This window comes from Chrysochloris asiatica, unplaced genomic scaffold (assembly GCF_000296735.1).
Source record: "Chrysochloris asiatica unplaced genomic scaffold, ChrAsi1.0 scaffold00051, whole genome shotgun sequence".
In the NCBI taxonomy this organism is placed as follows: Eukaryota; Metazoa; Chordata; class Mammalia; order Afrosoricida; family Chrysochloridae; genus Chrysochloris; species Chrysochloris asiatica.
Window position 1 is genome coordinate 572,492 of NW_006408569.1, and position 15,551 is coordinate 588,042.

Below are 15,551 nucleotides of genomic sequence, written 5' to 3' on the forward strand. Positions count from 1 at the left end.
AAGTATTACCTACACAACACAGAGAGGATAGCAGCCTGTGTCTAAAACAGAACTACTGCGATACAGCCGAGATCATAACCTTGTAACTGGAAGTGTTGGACAGAAACCCATGTGATTTTGGCCTACCCACCCACTCCAACTCATAGCAACCGTACAGGACAGATGAGAACGCCCCATAAGGGTTCCAGGATTGTCGTCTTTATGGAAACAGATTGCCGTATCTTTTCTCCTAAGGAGCAGCTGATGGGTTTGCCCTTTTGGTTAGCAACAGATCGCTTAACCACTGTGCCACCAAGGGTCCTTAATTTTGGTGTAGTAAAATGTTGTAATGTATACCATAAGTCTGAAATCAGTTCTGCTGAGTTCACTATCACCCACCCACTCCTACCAGATAATCATTATTTGCTGCCTTTGGTAAACACTACAATGAAAATAGCTACTGTTAACAGACAAGACAATGTAACCAGCAGATAAACTCTAGTAGGCATACAAAGCTTCTTTTAAAGAGCCATTATTTCCAGAATTTTTATACTAAAGAATTGAAAAAAAATTTTTTTTAATTTATTTATTTCTATTTAAAAGGAACAATCAACAAAGGTTCACCTGGCACAAGTGGATCAACTCAGTTAATAGGACAGAAACACTACACTCGCATTATTAGTCGAGGACACTGAATCCGGGACACAGCCAAACCCCTTCAGCGCTGCCACTGATAGGAAAACTCACTGCTTCTCAGCAAAACACGGTGTATAACGAATAGGATCCAATCACTTCTGGTCTTGCGTGAATATATAAAAAATTAAAATAACCAATTTACAAAACTAATGTATCTTCTCTTTAAATGTTTCATACAGATACAACTTCAATTATTTCCTTTCATTAGTGGCTTGGTTTCAGAGACTTTTCATTCACAAGTCAAACCACAACCCATCCACAGAGAATCAATAGCCTCTAGGCTTATAGTGCAAATAAAGAGTTCGGAACTGCAACAAACATTTCTAACATACAAAACAGAGATAATTTGGAGAAGGTGCATGCAAGAAGCGTGACTAGAACAGATGATGAGTTTACTGGTGAGCTCCTGGGACTCCAGGTGTTTCCAGACTCTGGCACTCTCGTCTTAGGCTTTGTACTTTGCTTTTCCAGTTTCACTAATGACACACACGTGCTAAAAACAAGGAAAATCCAGAAATGTGTGTTATAAAAGCGTACTCTGAAATGACCAGCAAGAACAGCAATAAGCAAAGAGTAGTGGTTGGGTACTTTAGGTTATTACTTCAATGGGGTATTGCAGAGACTGCTTTAAAAACCAAAGTAGCAGTTTGTCACTTTAGTTTGACATTGTTTTCTTCTCTTTCAATATTTCATTTTGAGTAACAAAGCAGGCAGGAGATGTTAAAGTATATCAAAGTGAGGGCTAGGGTAAGGCCTGAAAAAAGATGGGAGTGGAAAACGGCTTCTGCTTGTCCTGCCTGTATACTGTGTTCAGAGATGTGTGCATGGAGCTCCTGCCACCAGGGTTGTTGCTAAATGCCCTGGGGGTAGGGTTTTCAAGAAGCGATTGGCGGGTCTCAACCACCAGCCTTGTGGGTAGCAGTCCAGTGTTTCTCCTACAGTGCCACGAAGGTAGGATGTGGGCATTTAGAGGTAAATGCATGGAAACACTTCAGTACACTTATTTCTCACTCATGGCCACATTCATCATCTGAAGCAATAATGGGATAGCTATTCTATATTAAAGTTGTTTAGCTGTTTCAGCCAGCAAGAAGTGTCACCCTAGCCTGGCCAAGTTCCAGTGCTAAGGACATCTGTACTTGACTACAACTTTATGTGACTAATAGGAACCGTGGACTGTTCAAATGATGAGGGGCTTCAAAGAGAAAACAATTGCTCTCTCTCCTAAAATTTCCTTTGGGCTTTGAGAAATGAGTGTTATGGGGAAAAACAAAACAAGACGGCAGCAGCAGCAGCAGCAGCAGCAGCATTACTTACATTCAAATCCCTGAAGTATTCATTATAGTCAAGGGCATATCCTACAACAAACTTGTCCGGAATTTCAAAGCCAACAACTAAAAAGGAATCACAACACATCATTTAAGAACAGAAAACATCACTCTCAAATAGAGTAAGTGTCAATGAGCCTACTAAAAATGGTCTCCAAAGGAACAAGGCCATTGGTTACAGATGGTTAAATGATTGACAAAAAAGGAATTCACTTACAGTCTGGTCTATAGCCAACACTTCGAGGAGTCCTTTTCACCAGCAAGCTGTTAATTACAAAATGTGACATGTGACATACGGAGACACTCCAGGACATTAAAACAGAAAACTTGTCTTGCCAAACATGGTTTCATGGGCTTGTAGAGTAAAGACAACCGCCTCTAAGACACAGACTAGGAAGTGGGGTCACGACGATCACAGGAAGGGGCAAGCAAGGAGCCCACCCTCTCTGCATGCGTGCCATCTGGAATGCGAAGTTAGGTGCTGATGGCTTCACTCTAACAGCAGCCTCCACAAAAGGACAACTCAGTCAGCAGGATGGACTCGTGGGTGTGCTAATGAGCAGAGAGAAAGAGATAAGGGCTCCCGGTCCTAAACCCAGTGTTCCCAGTGAACTCCAGCTCATAATGACACCAGAGCGTTTCCAAGGCTGTCATCTGTACGGGAACAGAGTGCCACAGCTTTCTCCCACAGAGCGGCGGGTAGGTCTGAACTACTAACCTTTTGGTTAGAGCCACACGCTTAGCCAATGAGCCACTAGGGCTCCTTGTCGTTAATATCATAACCCCACTGCTTTCACAAGGATTCCAATTCATAGCGACCTTATAGGACAGAGAATTGCCGTCCAGGGAGGGTGGGTTCCTTGCTGTCCTTTCTCTGTGTTCGCTGATCCCACTTCCTAGTCTGTCTCTGGGTGCGTTAAAGATGCCCATTGTACTCTATAAGCCGATAAAAGCGTGGCAGTAATCTTTATAGGAGCAGAGTGCCACAGTAATCGCCCATGGACTGGCTGGTGGGGTTGAACTGCTGACCTTTTTGGTTAGCAGCCAAGCACTGTAAACCACTGTGCCAGTAGAGGTTCTGCTCTCAGTTTGAATCCCTGGAAATACAATTTCTGAACCAAACCAGGATCGGAGAGGTGAGCATCCCTATTCATGCAAACTTTGCATACTTGCTTGCTTTAGGCCAAAAAATTAACAAGCTGGCTAAAGGAACTGGCATTGCTTTCTGTGAGCTAAAGATACAGGTGAGACGAGCCAACTCCACCAAAAGAAAATTCTGCGACTCAAATGGTACCTGTTGACAACGTTTTCAGTTAATAAAAACAAAAAATTACCAAAAATTCAGCTGGCTAATTTTAAAAATACATTTTCTCACACGTCTTTTGAAAACCTTTACAAATGTTAAGGACTGTTTCAACGAAACTTAAAACTTCACATCTTCCCACATAATGCACAGTATTGGAAGAACTGGAAAAGGTCCAAAGTGATTTTCTACTTTGGTTGCCAATCAAAATTATCTGGGGAGTTTTAAAAAGCAAACCAACACCAGGCCACACCCCTGACCAATGACATCACAATCTCTGGTGGGAGGACATAGAGGTTGGTATTTTTTAAAGTCCCAAGTGATTCCCATGTGCAGCCACCGTTTCAAACCACTGGCCTAGGTGTTAGGACTGAAGAGATCATTTAAAGAAGTCCCTCATAACTCCCTTCCAGTCACTAGCTATAGGATACAACTGATCTCAATGAGTCAGTCCCCAGGGAACCAATGAATGAGTTATGGACAAAGTGTTTGCCCTTTAATGCTAGTAAATGTGCCTTGACTTCGAAACAAGTGAACCCCTACACCTCACAAATTCTTCACCACAATCACCTTCACTTGTAGCACGTATAGCTTTTAAATAATTTTAAATAATTGAAAAAACTTCCAGTTTTTCTTAAATGAAGTTAAAGCTAAACAAAAATCACATGCACCTTGTTTTGCTGTTAGGTGCCAGTGAGTAACCCTAAGCACAATACAACACAACGAAACACTGCCTAGTCTGTGCAATCATCTCAGAGTTGTTGCCGTCACTGTGCCAATACATCTCTTGGGGAGGGGGGGTTCTTCCTCTTTTTCGCTGAACCTCCACTTTATCAAGCATAATGTCCTCCTCCAGAGACTGGTCCCCCCTGACATATCCGAAGAATGAAAAATAAAGTCCCACTATCCTGGCTTCCAAGGACCATTCTGGCTGTACCATCAGTATTCTCTTCCAACACCGTGACTCAATGCATCCATTCCTCTCGGTCTTCCTTATTCACTATCCAGCTTTCAAATGCATATGAGGCAATTGAAAATACCATGGGCACCTGCTCTGACTGACCTAGAAATTCTACTGAAAGGCATAGATCACATTCATAACACAGGAACTACCTGTAAGCCAAACACATCACAGCTTCTATTCCCAAAAAACAAAACAAAACCTTCCTCTGTACTAAACAGGTTCAGGGGAATACAGCATCTCATACATGTATGGATCTGAGGTTTAGTAAAGCTCCATCTGTAAGGCATGGTTTTAGTTGGTTTCCCCATACTTTACATGGGTTACTACTCCCAAGATCTGCAAATGCCCAGTAAGCACATGATAGATGCTGAACATAATTAGTCCCTGTTGCTGTTGTTAAGCGCCATTGAGCAGGTTCTAACTCTGACTCTGCTGGGTTTGAACTGCTGGCCTTGAGGTTAGCAGTTCAGTGCTCTACAGCGCCACTTCAGGACTCATCAGGGAAATATAAACCCAAACCACAATGAGATACCACATTACCTCCATTAAGATAGCCTGTATCAGAAAAGCAGAAAATAACAGGTGTTGGTGAGGATGCAGAAAACCTGGAACCCTCAGACACTGCTGCTGTGATTGCGAAAGCATGCAGCCACTGTGGGAAACAGTTGGTGGCTCCTCAACAAGGCCAACACAGAACTGCCACATCTCAGCAATTTACTCCTAGCTAGCTAGCCAAGAGAACTGAGAGCAGCTGTTCAAATGGAAATTGCACCTGAATGTTCACAGTGGTACTATCAGCCCAAGGGGAGGCAAGCTAAGTGTCCATCACCCGATGAGTGGAGAAATGGGGTACAGCCATACAGTGGACTCCAAACAGCCAAAGGAATGCAACTATTCTTACCTGTACAATTCAGACACTGATTACCTTCTTCGAGGTATACAACCATTCTTCCTCTCCTTTTCTGAGTCCTCCCTCCCTCACTACACCCCAAGTTCCCTTAGCTAACGTTTCCAGTTGTTGCTGTCAATCTCAGCCTCTATAGTTTTAAAAAGAGGATCCCTTTTTTTTTTTTTTTTAACTAGTTAAACTAAAGTGTTATTTGATTTTAATAAGATTACATAGAGAGTATTTTTGGTTGAAGGTTTAAAGACGATCTCAGGGCAATAGTTTCATAGCTTCATCACCTGCCATGGCTCCAGAAAGTCCAAGAGACTTTGAAAATCTGTTCTCCATTTTCCTCCCTCTGATTAGAATTCTTCTATACATCCTACAGCGTGGTGGCTCTGTAAGATGCGCACCAGTCTGCGAACCACAACTGATGGGCAGTTCAAGCCCATCAGAAGCTTTGCAGGACAAAGATAAGGCCTTCTGTTCCAGCAGAGATTTACAGTCCTGGAAATCTTATACAGGGCTGCTAAGAGTTGGAACTGAGTCAATGGCACATAACAACTACTACATGGAATGCTTGATCAAAACGATAGCTGGGCACCATCCAGTTTTTCTGGACTTAGGGGCAAACGAGGCACTTGTTCATGGAGGCTATTAGCCACACTTTCCAGATCTTCCTTCTATTCTTGACTCTCCTCCTCTGCTGCTCCAGGGGAATAGAGACAATTGTGTCTTGGGTGGCTGCGTGCAAGCTAAGACCCCAGGCACGACACCATGAACTAGGGGGGAAACAGGAACACTAAACACGTTATTAGGCCAGTAACAGATGTCCCATCAAACCATGAGCTTAAACCCCCACTCCAACCAAAGCAAGCAACCAAATCCTGCAGTGTTGGCTCTTCTTTTGTTTCTATTGTGGCCACTGTCGCTGTAACTATGAGGGGGTTTCAAAAAGTTTGTGGGAAAGTGGAACTAAAAGCTAATGGATCTAGAAAGTGCTGACAGCAGAGGCGGTGGCATGGAGAGACAGAACAGCTGCAGGCTCAAGACCTATGGACTGAGTAAGGTGGTGTGCCTGTAGGCAAGAGGCTGGCTTGCAGAAAGTGCCCTTTGGACATTTAAATGGATATACATTTTTGTGTTTTATGTACATCCATTTTTTTTGGGGGGGGGCTTTGTTCATTTGTGAAATATAAGATGCAAAAGGGAAGCCACAGTGAGGAAGTGGGATAACTGTTGCTGCGGGGATGGGGGTGGGGGATCATTGAGATGAGACAGAGTGTAGAATTTATGGAATGTGAAGTTGATGATCTTGTCTGTAAACCTTCACTTAATTCACAATAAAAGCTTTCGGAAGAAAAAAGATAATGGAGTTGCCTCGCGACCTCACACACGTGCCAGTTCAGCCTTTGACAGGAGCCCTCCTTTCAGAGCAGTTACAATGATTAGTTGTACAACCACACTCTCTGTGAATGCGTGTGTGTTCCTGTCATTGTAGACTCCCCCTTTCCCCTCCCCCTCCTACTCCTGGCCCAGTTTGGTTTGACTTTGGTCTTAACAGTCAGTCAGTTTTCATTTCTCTAAGCTAAAAGGCCCAGGAGGGCCATGTGGTACTATGGTAGCGGAATGTTTCCTTTCATAATAAACTGACAAATTGTTCTCCAGAGTGGCTGTTCTATGCTATCCTCACAACTGTTGCTATGTTTGAGCCCACTGTTGGTACCATTGTATCAATCCATCTCACTGGGAATCCTCCTCTTTTCCACTGACCCTCCACTTTTACAAACTTAATGTCCTTCTCCAGAGACTGGTCCCTTGTAATCATATGCACAAAGTGTAAGACACGAAGTCTGGCCATCCGAGTTTCTATGGAGCCTTCTGGCTGTACTTCTTCCAACACACAATCCATGGTACTTTTAATAGGCTCCTCCAATACCCTAACTCAAATGCATTCATTATTCTGTGCTCTTCCTTATCCACTGTCCAACTTTCACATGCATATGAGGTTACTGAAAAAAACATGACTTGGGTCAGGTGTATCTTAGTCCTCAAACATAACTTTGCTTTATAATACTTTAAACAGCTTTTATTTTAATTTACCCATTTTGTTGTTGTTGTTGTGAAGCACCGTTGAGTCGGTTCTGAACCATAGCAACCCTATATAGGGATTCCGAGGAGCCGCTGGTGAGCTTAAACCACCAACCCTGCAGTTCAAATGGCTTTGCAGTCTGGCACTTTAACCCACAGCGCCGCACCAGGACTCCAATTACCCACAGCTACCTGGAGAGTCTCCTATGTTTTATTCAACAAGTTTTATAGGGTTACACCTTATAAATAAGGAGCCCTGGCAGCCTAGTGGGTTATGAGTTGGGCTGCTAAAAATAAGCTCAGCAGTTCAAGTCTACCAAGACCTCCATGGAAGAAAAGATAAGGCTTCTGCTTCCTTATAAGATTTATACTCTTGGAAGCCCTCGACAGGGACCCTGTGAATTGGAACTGACTCAATGGCACATAATCACCACCATCATCATCTTGGAATTAGATCTAAAAGTTTAAGATGTTTCTATGTACATTTTTTGTGCATATGAATGTCCAATTGTTCCATCGCAGTTCGTTCAAATAACCAGCCTTTATCCATTGCTTTCACTCCACTGCCAAGGTCCCCTAACTACATATGTGTGGGTCCAGTTGTGAACTATTATGATCCACTAACGTCTGATATCCTTTCGCCACCATCACAGAATGATGATGACTATAGTTGTAGAAAGCCCAAAGCAAACCCACTGCAATCGAGTCCCTAAAATTAAGGATAAACACAGGTAGAATAAGGTAAAAGCCAGCAGTACAGATAAGACTAGGAGGTAAGGCTAGTTTAGAAGGAAAGAAGGAAAACTGCAACGTGGACGCAAGAGTTGGCGTATCACACAACCAACTTCCGGAATCCTTAGTCTCTCTCATTTTTGTGTTATTTTTGTTGTTGTTATTGTAAAGACATATTAACACAACATTTACTTGGTCTCAATTTTGCTCACCAAATCACACTCACTGTCACTAATTCTGACTCATCCAAGGCTGCAAAAATCTTTACAGAAGTCTGTTGCCACATCATTCTCCCTGGAGTGATCCAGCCACCTCTCAGTTAGCGGTCCCACGTTTAATGCACAGTGCCACCAGGCCTCAGGTCCCAAATCCTCTGCCACACCACCTGAGACAAGCTGATACAAACAGTGTGCTAAAAGGTCAAATGCTAGTCTCCGCTAACTGCACAATTGTTGACTGAGTCTTGTGGGAGAGCCCCTTTTATTCTGAAGATGCAAGAGTCAAGAACACATGTCCTTACACAAGGAGACGTCACTCAGTCCTCTTTCAAATGAGGGCAATATACTGTTGAAAGGGCACACATACCTTGCGACCTTGACCATCTTTGGATTATACTGCCTGACCAAGGAAAGCAGGGTCTGCATTGTTTTTCCAGTGTCAATTATATCCTGAAAAATCAGAGAAGACATGTGAACGGCACACATGTAAACCAGCAAACTTTCAATTCAGGGTTACAGGTAAACAGTTTCACCGGAGCTACGTGGTTTGTCAGTGCTTAATGCTCACCACAATTTCAACATCGAGCCAGTCTGGTATGGGCACAGTCTCGGGTCCCAGGAGGTAAATGAGAGCAAATCTGAGTACCCACATGCTGGTGTGCACATGTACAGCTTAGGAGTGATGCCCATCAAGTCAAGATCGGAGTTTCCCTCCTCAACTCTGCAGTGCAGGTGGTTAACAGACCACGCTTTGAGAAGCATGTTCGGTACCATCTTAAAAGGGACTCGGTGGTGGTGGTGGTGAAGTGCCGTTGAGTCAGTTCCGACTCTTAGCACAGATCTATGTAGGGTTTCCACCACTGAACTTGCAGTTACAGTTTTCCAGTACTTCTCCTACAGCTCCACACCAGGACCCCAAAAGGAACCCCACTGATTCCAAATATTCCCTAGATAAAATGACTTTCATAACCTATTCAGTGGTTGCGGTGGGGAAAGACCAAACCCACTGCCAATGAGTGGATTTTGGCTCACAGTAAACCTACTGGACAGAAAATTGCTCCATAGGGCTTCCGACACTGTCAATCTTTTGTGGGAGCACACAGTGGAATGGCTGGTAGGTTTGAACTGCTGACCTTGAGGCTAGTAGCCCAACACTTTACCAACTGCACCCCTAGGGCTCCTTATTATTTAAGACGAACCCCCATCTCTAACATGCCCCTTTTCTGCATGGAGAAGTGTGGACAATACAGTGGGCACGGCACTCACAGAGGGGCACCCAGACTCAAAGGGGGCACCCTGATCCACAGGCTCTTCCGGGCCCATGCTAATGCCATGGCATATGGGGCATAGGGTGGACTGTGTTTGGCAAGGTTATGTGAAACTGAAAGAACTTGGACCTAAGAGCTTCTGGCAGAGAACACTAGCTAGTAATTCTTTTCAACCTTTGCTACCCAAGTCATCTCCCCAGCATATTCTGTAAGAACTGCTGAAAACACACCATTAACTAACCAAAAGAACTGACACCATCTTTCCAAATCCTATGATACAAACAGCTATACGAATGGGATTCCGTTTCAAGGATGTTAAGGAAACAATGGAGAAGTCCTACTTCACTGCAGAAAGTGGTCTCCAACCAAAGCTGGTGGCATCAAGCCAAACAGTTTCATGGCCATGTAAAAGCCTTCCAAAGGGAGGGCAAAACTAAGACATTTCCAGATAAAGAAAAGCCTAAGGAGTTCACTGCGACAAAACCTGCCCTACAAGAAACGCTAACGGGCATCCTTCAGGTAGAAATGAAAGAACACTAGACAGTGGCTTGAAACCATGAGGAAAAATGAAAATCTCCAGTAAAGGTTATTAGTCACACAGTGGAATGTTATACAGCAGTCAAAATTCATAAATTAGTGTATGTATCTTAAAAACATAATACTGACAGAAAAATACAAGACACAAACAGTATGTGTGGCTATGGCTAGACACATTTCATGCTAAATATCACAATACAATACTGTATCTTTTACTCTGTCGACACACTTTATGTAAAACTATTGAAGAGATACAGTTAAAATGATGTACATCAAACTCATAAGCATTTATTATTGATTATTTAATGTTTTAAGGAAGAATGAACTCAAATATTACATTTAGTACTAACTTTATCTTCAGAGAACACGAGGGGAATAGCAACTAATGTCACAAAACGTGTATAAACTGTTGAATGGAAAACTACTTTGCTCTGTCAACTTTCACCCAAAGAACAACTAAAAAACAAAATTTAAGAAACATTTATGAGCCAATACTACTACTAAAAAGAATGAAAAGCTTTTTAAGTCCCCTCATATATGAAACGGAGTCCTGGTGTGGCACTATAGGATAAGTACTAGACAGAAAGACTAGTTTGAACCTCAAGGTCGGCAGTTCAAACTCACTGGCTGCTCCTTGGAAATGCTATTCAGGGTTGCTGAGTCGCTATCAACGCGATGGCAGTTAACAACAACGTATCACATGACTGGTCTGAAATGCCCCTGAATTGTACACTTAAAAATGCTGACGTTTATGTCATGCAAACTTTACATCAATTAATAAAATAGAGGTGAAAGAAAAACAAAATTGCTCCAATGAAAGGCTGGAAAGAAGGTACTAAAATTGGTCCATTATCCAGTAAAAAACTACAACTAGTAAGTATCCTTCGCACAAGAGCTCCACTCCTTTACAGCACAAGGCCACCAATAGAGGTGACCAAGAAGGACATCTTTCCCTGGCTTGTGTTTAGAACAGCCCACTAAGGGAGGAAGCCATCAGCATAACAGGAAAAGTAAATACAGAACTTACTTCAACAATCAGGACATTCTGGAAAAAAAAAAGAAAACAAAAATCAATACAATGAGTCAGACACTGTTTCCAATTAGAAGTTGAATCACAGCATAACAAACTAAGGAATTATCCGAATTCTTGTTTTAAGATACTTTACTATTATCAAACACGGTTTTAAACAAGTAAGTCACCTGTTGGAATTTAGAATCTTTTAAATCCTTAAAATTTCACCATAATGGAATTCTTAAAACTAAAAATTGACTATATGTTAATTTTTTTTAAAGGCTTTCATTACTTAAACTGGCGGTCTAATCTTGAACGACTTAGGAAGTTTCTCTGGACTTCAGTTTCTCTCCCTTGTAAGAACTATAATTTGTACAACTCCAGAATCATACAGTATCTTGCCATAAGAAATCCATCTACAACTCGTTTTCTAGTGGGCTGAAATGGATCCGTATTTTCTGAATCTCTTCACATTTTTGGACTAAAATGGAAAAACAAAAAACAAAACACAAATGCTTCCTCCTACTATAAACCCTCACCTTAAATTTTTCACTTCAGGATTTTAGAGCTGGAAGGATCATCCAAAAGTGACCTCCGAGTAGAGAAGGGCCCTGTGGTTTCAGCCACTTTTAGGAGCCAGGCAGCATTCTAATCACATACTAATTATAATCGTCATCACAAGAGTCATGTTGTGTTTTTTGTCATCCTCATCCTCTGTCATAGAAGCGGATCGTCAAGTATCTAAATGTTCTTTATACAGGATCCTAAGCCTGTGTTACCGAGGCAGGCCATACCAACTCAACTGGGGTGCAGGAAGGAAATGGAGGTTTTATGAACCTCATCTTGTTTAATCTATTCTTTTTGCATATGCTTTATAATAGACATATTAGCACAGTAATTCATATGGGGGCAAAGAGTATTGCTACACAATCACTGTACCCTTTATTAAACAAAAATGTGAAAATGCAAAGTGATTATTTCCCAAACTCTCTTCCATCAAGCTCTCCGTACTTTTGAGAGTAGTGTTTCCACCTCTCTAAACCCTCCCTGAAGAATTCTGTGTGCTCTGATTTACACCACGTCGAAACTGTCCCTGAAGGGACTCAAATCCTATTCTGAGTCAATGTTCTTTGAGTTTGGGGATCAAAAGGAAGTCTGGAGGGACAAGATCAGGGTTGTAGGGTAGATGGGGTCAAGTTTCCCAATGAAATTCTCCTAGGACAGCCCTTGTTACCCTTGAAGAATAAGTAGGTACATTGTCCTGATTGAAAATTAATTCCTCAAGCCTGTGTCCTTCAAGAAAATCTATCAAGATGACCTCTTCAGAATCCCCAAAACACAGCTGCCATACCCTCCTAAGCTGACAGATCAGATCCCCTGAGAAGAAGCCACTGTTTGGGGTTGGACTTTTTTTTTGAAGGTACCCTTAGTGTGGCGCTGTGGGCTAATGTGTCAGACTGCAAAGTTGTTTGAACTGCAAGGTCAGTGGTTCAAGCTCACCAGCTGCTCCTTGGAAGCCCTATACAGGGTCGCTATGGGTCGGAACTGACTCAACGACACTTAACAGCAGGAAGAAGAAGGCTACTATGACAAGTATATTACTGAGAGAACTTGAGTGCAGCCACCCACTGACCACAAAGACATGCTCAAACATGTTTTGTTTGGAATATACTTGTGTATGTATGAACTAGAATCCTGGTGGCAGTACTTCTTGGTCGCCCCTGGCACTTCTCTGACTCATCCTCAGTGAGGCAGTGCAACGAGTATAAGCAATTAGCAGGAAAACAACTTCTTATTAAAAATGGGGCCCAGGACAGGGGGAGAAAATGTAGGATCAAAAGTGGGGGCAGTCCACAGCAAATGTAACAGAATGAAGTACTATTACCACACCCAACTTTTATCAGATTACAAATCCATTCATGCACACAGAAGCTACGTAGCCATTCAGGTGAATCCCAGTATAGTATAAAGTGCACACATAAAAGAGTTACACATTTTTTGGCTCAAATTGTTGCTCTGCCACCTAACAGTTGTCTGCCCTTTTCTTATCTACAGAGCAGAAATGATGACTCTCTTCATAGATTAAATGAGATATCATAGTAATTAAATGAGATATCATAGTAATAAAGCAACAGCAGCTTATGAAGTTAGTTTCTCTCCTTTTCTCACACAATTAATGTATCCCTTTTCAAAAGACAACGCAAGTTAAAATCTTTAGCACAACTGAATATAGTCATTTAATGGGCCAACAATCTGTTTCACCACCAACTAACTATGTGGTTCTCCACTTTGTCTCGCCCGAGCACACCTGCAGGATGACACAAGCCCACCAGTAACTGGCTCATTGCACACCAGGCAATGGAGATAAGTCTTTGAAAACCAGCAGGGAATCAGGAGTCAGACAAACTGAAGTCTAAACCTGCCTCTGCTACCAAGTAGCTGTACCACCTTACAAATGGTAAACAGAGAGATCAAGTTACCTACCTGAGGTTGCATAGGGAGTCCAGGTAGCATAGTGGGTTATGTGTTGGACTACCAACAGCACGGTTAGCAGTTTGAGTCTACCAGGAGCTTCGTGGGAGAAAGATGAGGCTTTCTGTTCCCGTAAAGATTTACATTCTCAGAAACCCTATACTGGGTCACTCTGAGTCGGAACCGACTCCACAGCACATACTACCACCAGCTGAGGTCATGCAGTTAGGAAGAGCTGAGCTAGTATTTGAATCAGAGTTGTCTAGACTCCAAAATCCAGACCACACTGCTTCACAACCTCTTCGGAAACAATGTGAATCTATTTTTAAAAGAGAGCTAAAACTTCTTCCTCAGCTATATGTTTTTGGGAAGGGTCCCAAATTAGACCCCAAATGAGGCAAGTAGCAGGACTTGGCAATATGGGAATTTTGGGTAATGTTTGATTCCATTGCCTTTCGCTAGGTGACCTAAGGTTAAAGAGCTTGTGTTTAAATGCATATGGGGAGGCTTCATGAAAAAAAAATATATATTAAAAGGTAATGGGGGTTTTCCCACAAATTATTTGAAGTCCCCTCGCACATGGCTCTTTCTGATCCAGCAGAGACTTAGAGCCGTGGAAAGCCTATATAGGGTTAGTAGTTGGAATCAAATCCACGGCAGTGGATTTGGCTAAAAGCACTATGCCATGTAAAGTGGCTCTCAGTGACTGCCTAAAAGACTCTGGGTACAGAGTGCTCACTCTCTAATCCCCATTTCCAGATACATACCTTTCCAGTCAAAGTTGAGAGATCATCTCCACCAATTACTTTGATGTCCCCAGTTGACTGGTCATTCTAGTAAAAACAAAAGAGAAAAATCATATATTGACTTGTGTCTACACCCACAGTTCAAATGATCAGATAGGAATGAGAAGATTAAAGAAGTTAGCTATCTAATGTCCACAGCATTATGACATTTTCTAAATGATATGAATTATAAGAATCAAGTTTCTAGAAATGAATGATTAGGTAACTTGCAGCTAGAGATTAGTATAAATTGAAGAATCTGAATTGACCACTATTGCTCTGGGTGTTTTTCAGTTTGACACATAGGGTACACCCAGTTTCTAGTGGGCAAAGCTCGAGCAGCCCCCATCTTCAGTCACAGTGACTTCTGAACTGTAAGGGAAGTTAGTAGCATGCCAGGTACCTGGTTCTGGCCCTGTACCATTCTCTTGAGTCTAGCAAGTGGCAGGCGCTGGTCAATACCACAGTCAACATCAAGGATTTTTGTTTTTGTTGTTATGTGCCGTGGAGTCAGTTCTGACTCATAACGATCCTGCACAGGGTTTCCGAGGCTGTAAATCTTTACGGGAGCAGACTGCTTCATCTTTCTCCCGCGGAACAGCTGGTAGTTTCGAACTGCTGACCTTGTGGTTTGCAGCCCAATTCGTAACCACTATGCTACCAGAGCTCCTTTGTCCCTCAAAGTCTAGCTGAGACCCAGGTCACCTGCGGCATTGCCGAGAACCTAGGTCTAATTTAAGGCACATCTCATAGGTTCCTAGAGTCCTGGTGTGGCGCTGTGGGTTAATCTGCCAGACTGCAAAGCCTGTATCTGAAATACAAGGTCAGCAGTTCAAGCTCACCAGCTACTCCCCAGAAACCCTATACAGGGTCGCTATGGGTTACAACCAACTTGACAGCACTTAACAACAACAACACAGGTTCCCAGGTTTCTACTATCACAGAATCCAGTAGAAACCCCAAAAGGGAATGCTGAACACCCACTAGAGTTGGTGGTGATAATGACCATAAGTTGACTGTGCAAGATTCAAGACAAAAAAGAGGGGTGAGGGAGCATGTGAAGAAGCTCTGACTCGCACTAACAGAGAGCAAATCCGGGCACACAGCTACGGCAGTTACAATGGAGCCGTACTAGCACGGAACACAGCCCAGAAGCAGACCCAGGAATCAGTGGGTTAGTAGATGGTCAATATGGTATTTTAAGTCAGTAAAAAAACAGATGAATTACTCGATAAATGGTGTTCGGGCAGCTAGTAATCCATTTGAGGGGAAATAAATCA

General features: G+C 42.6%; 1 protein-coding gene across 1 annotated transcript in view; it reads right to left on the bottom strand.

The window, feature by feature from the left end:
- Positions 1-1,120: 1,120 nt before the first annotated feature.
- The window catches only part of HPRT1 (hypoxanthine phosphoribosyltransferase 1), a 34,205-nt gene continuing 19,774 nt past the window's right edge, over positions 1,121-15,551 (bottom strand). The window contains exons 4-9 of the mRNA XM_006862802.1: positions 14,254-14,319; positions 11,030-11,047; positions 8,565-8,647; positions 2,221-2,267; positions 1,993-2,069; positions 1,121-1,168 (exon numbers count right to left, since the gene is read on the bottom strand). Of these exons, the coding sequence (XP_006862864.1) occupies positions 1,121-1,168; positions 1,993-2,069; positions 2,221-2,267; positions 8,565-8,647; positions 11,030-11,047; positions 14,254-14,319 (339 nt within the window). The remainder of the gene's footprint in view (positions 1,169-1,992; positions 2,070-2,220; positions 2,268-8,564; positions 8,648-11,029; positions 11,048-14,253; positions 14,320-15,551) is intronic.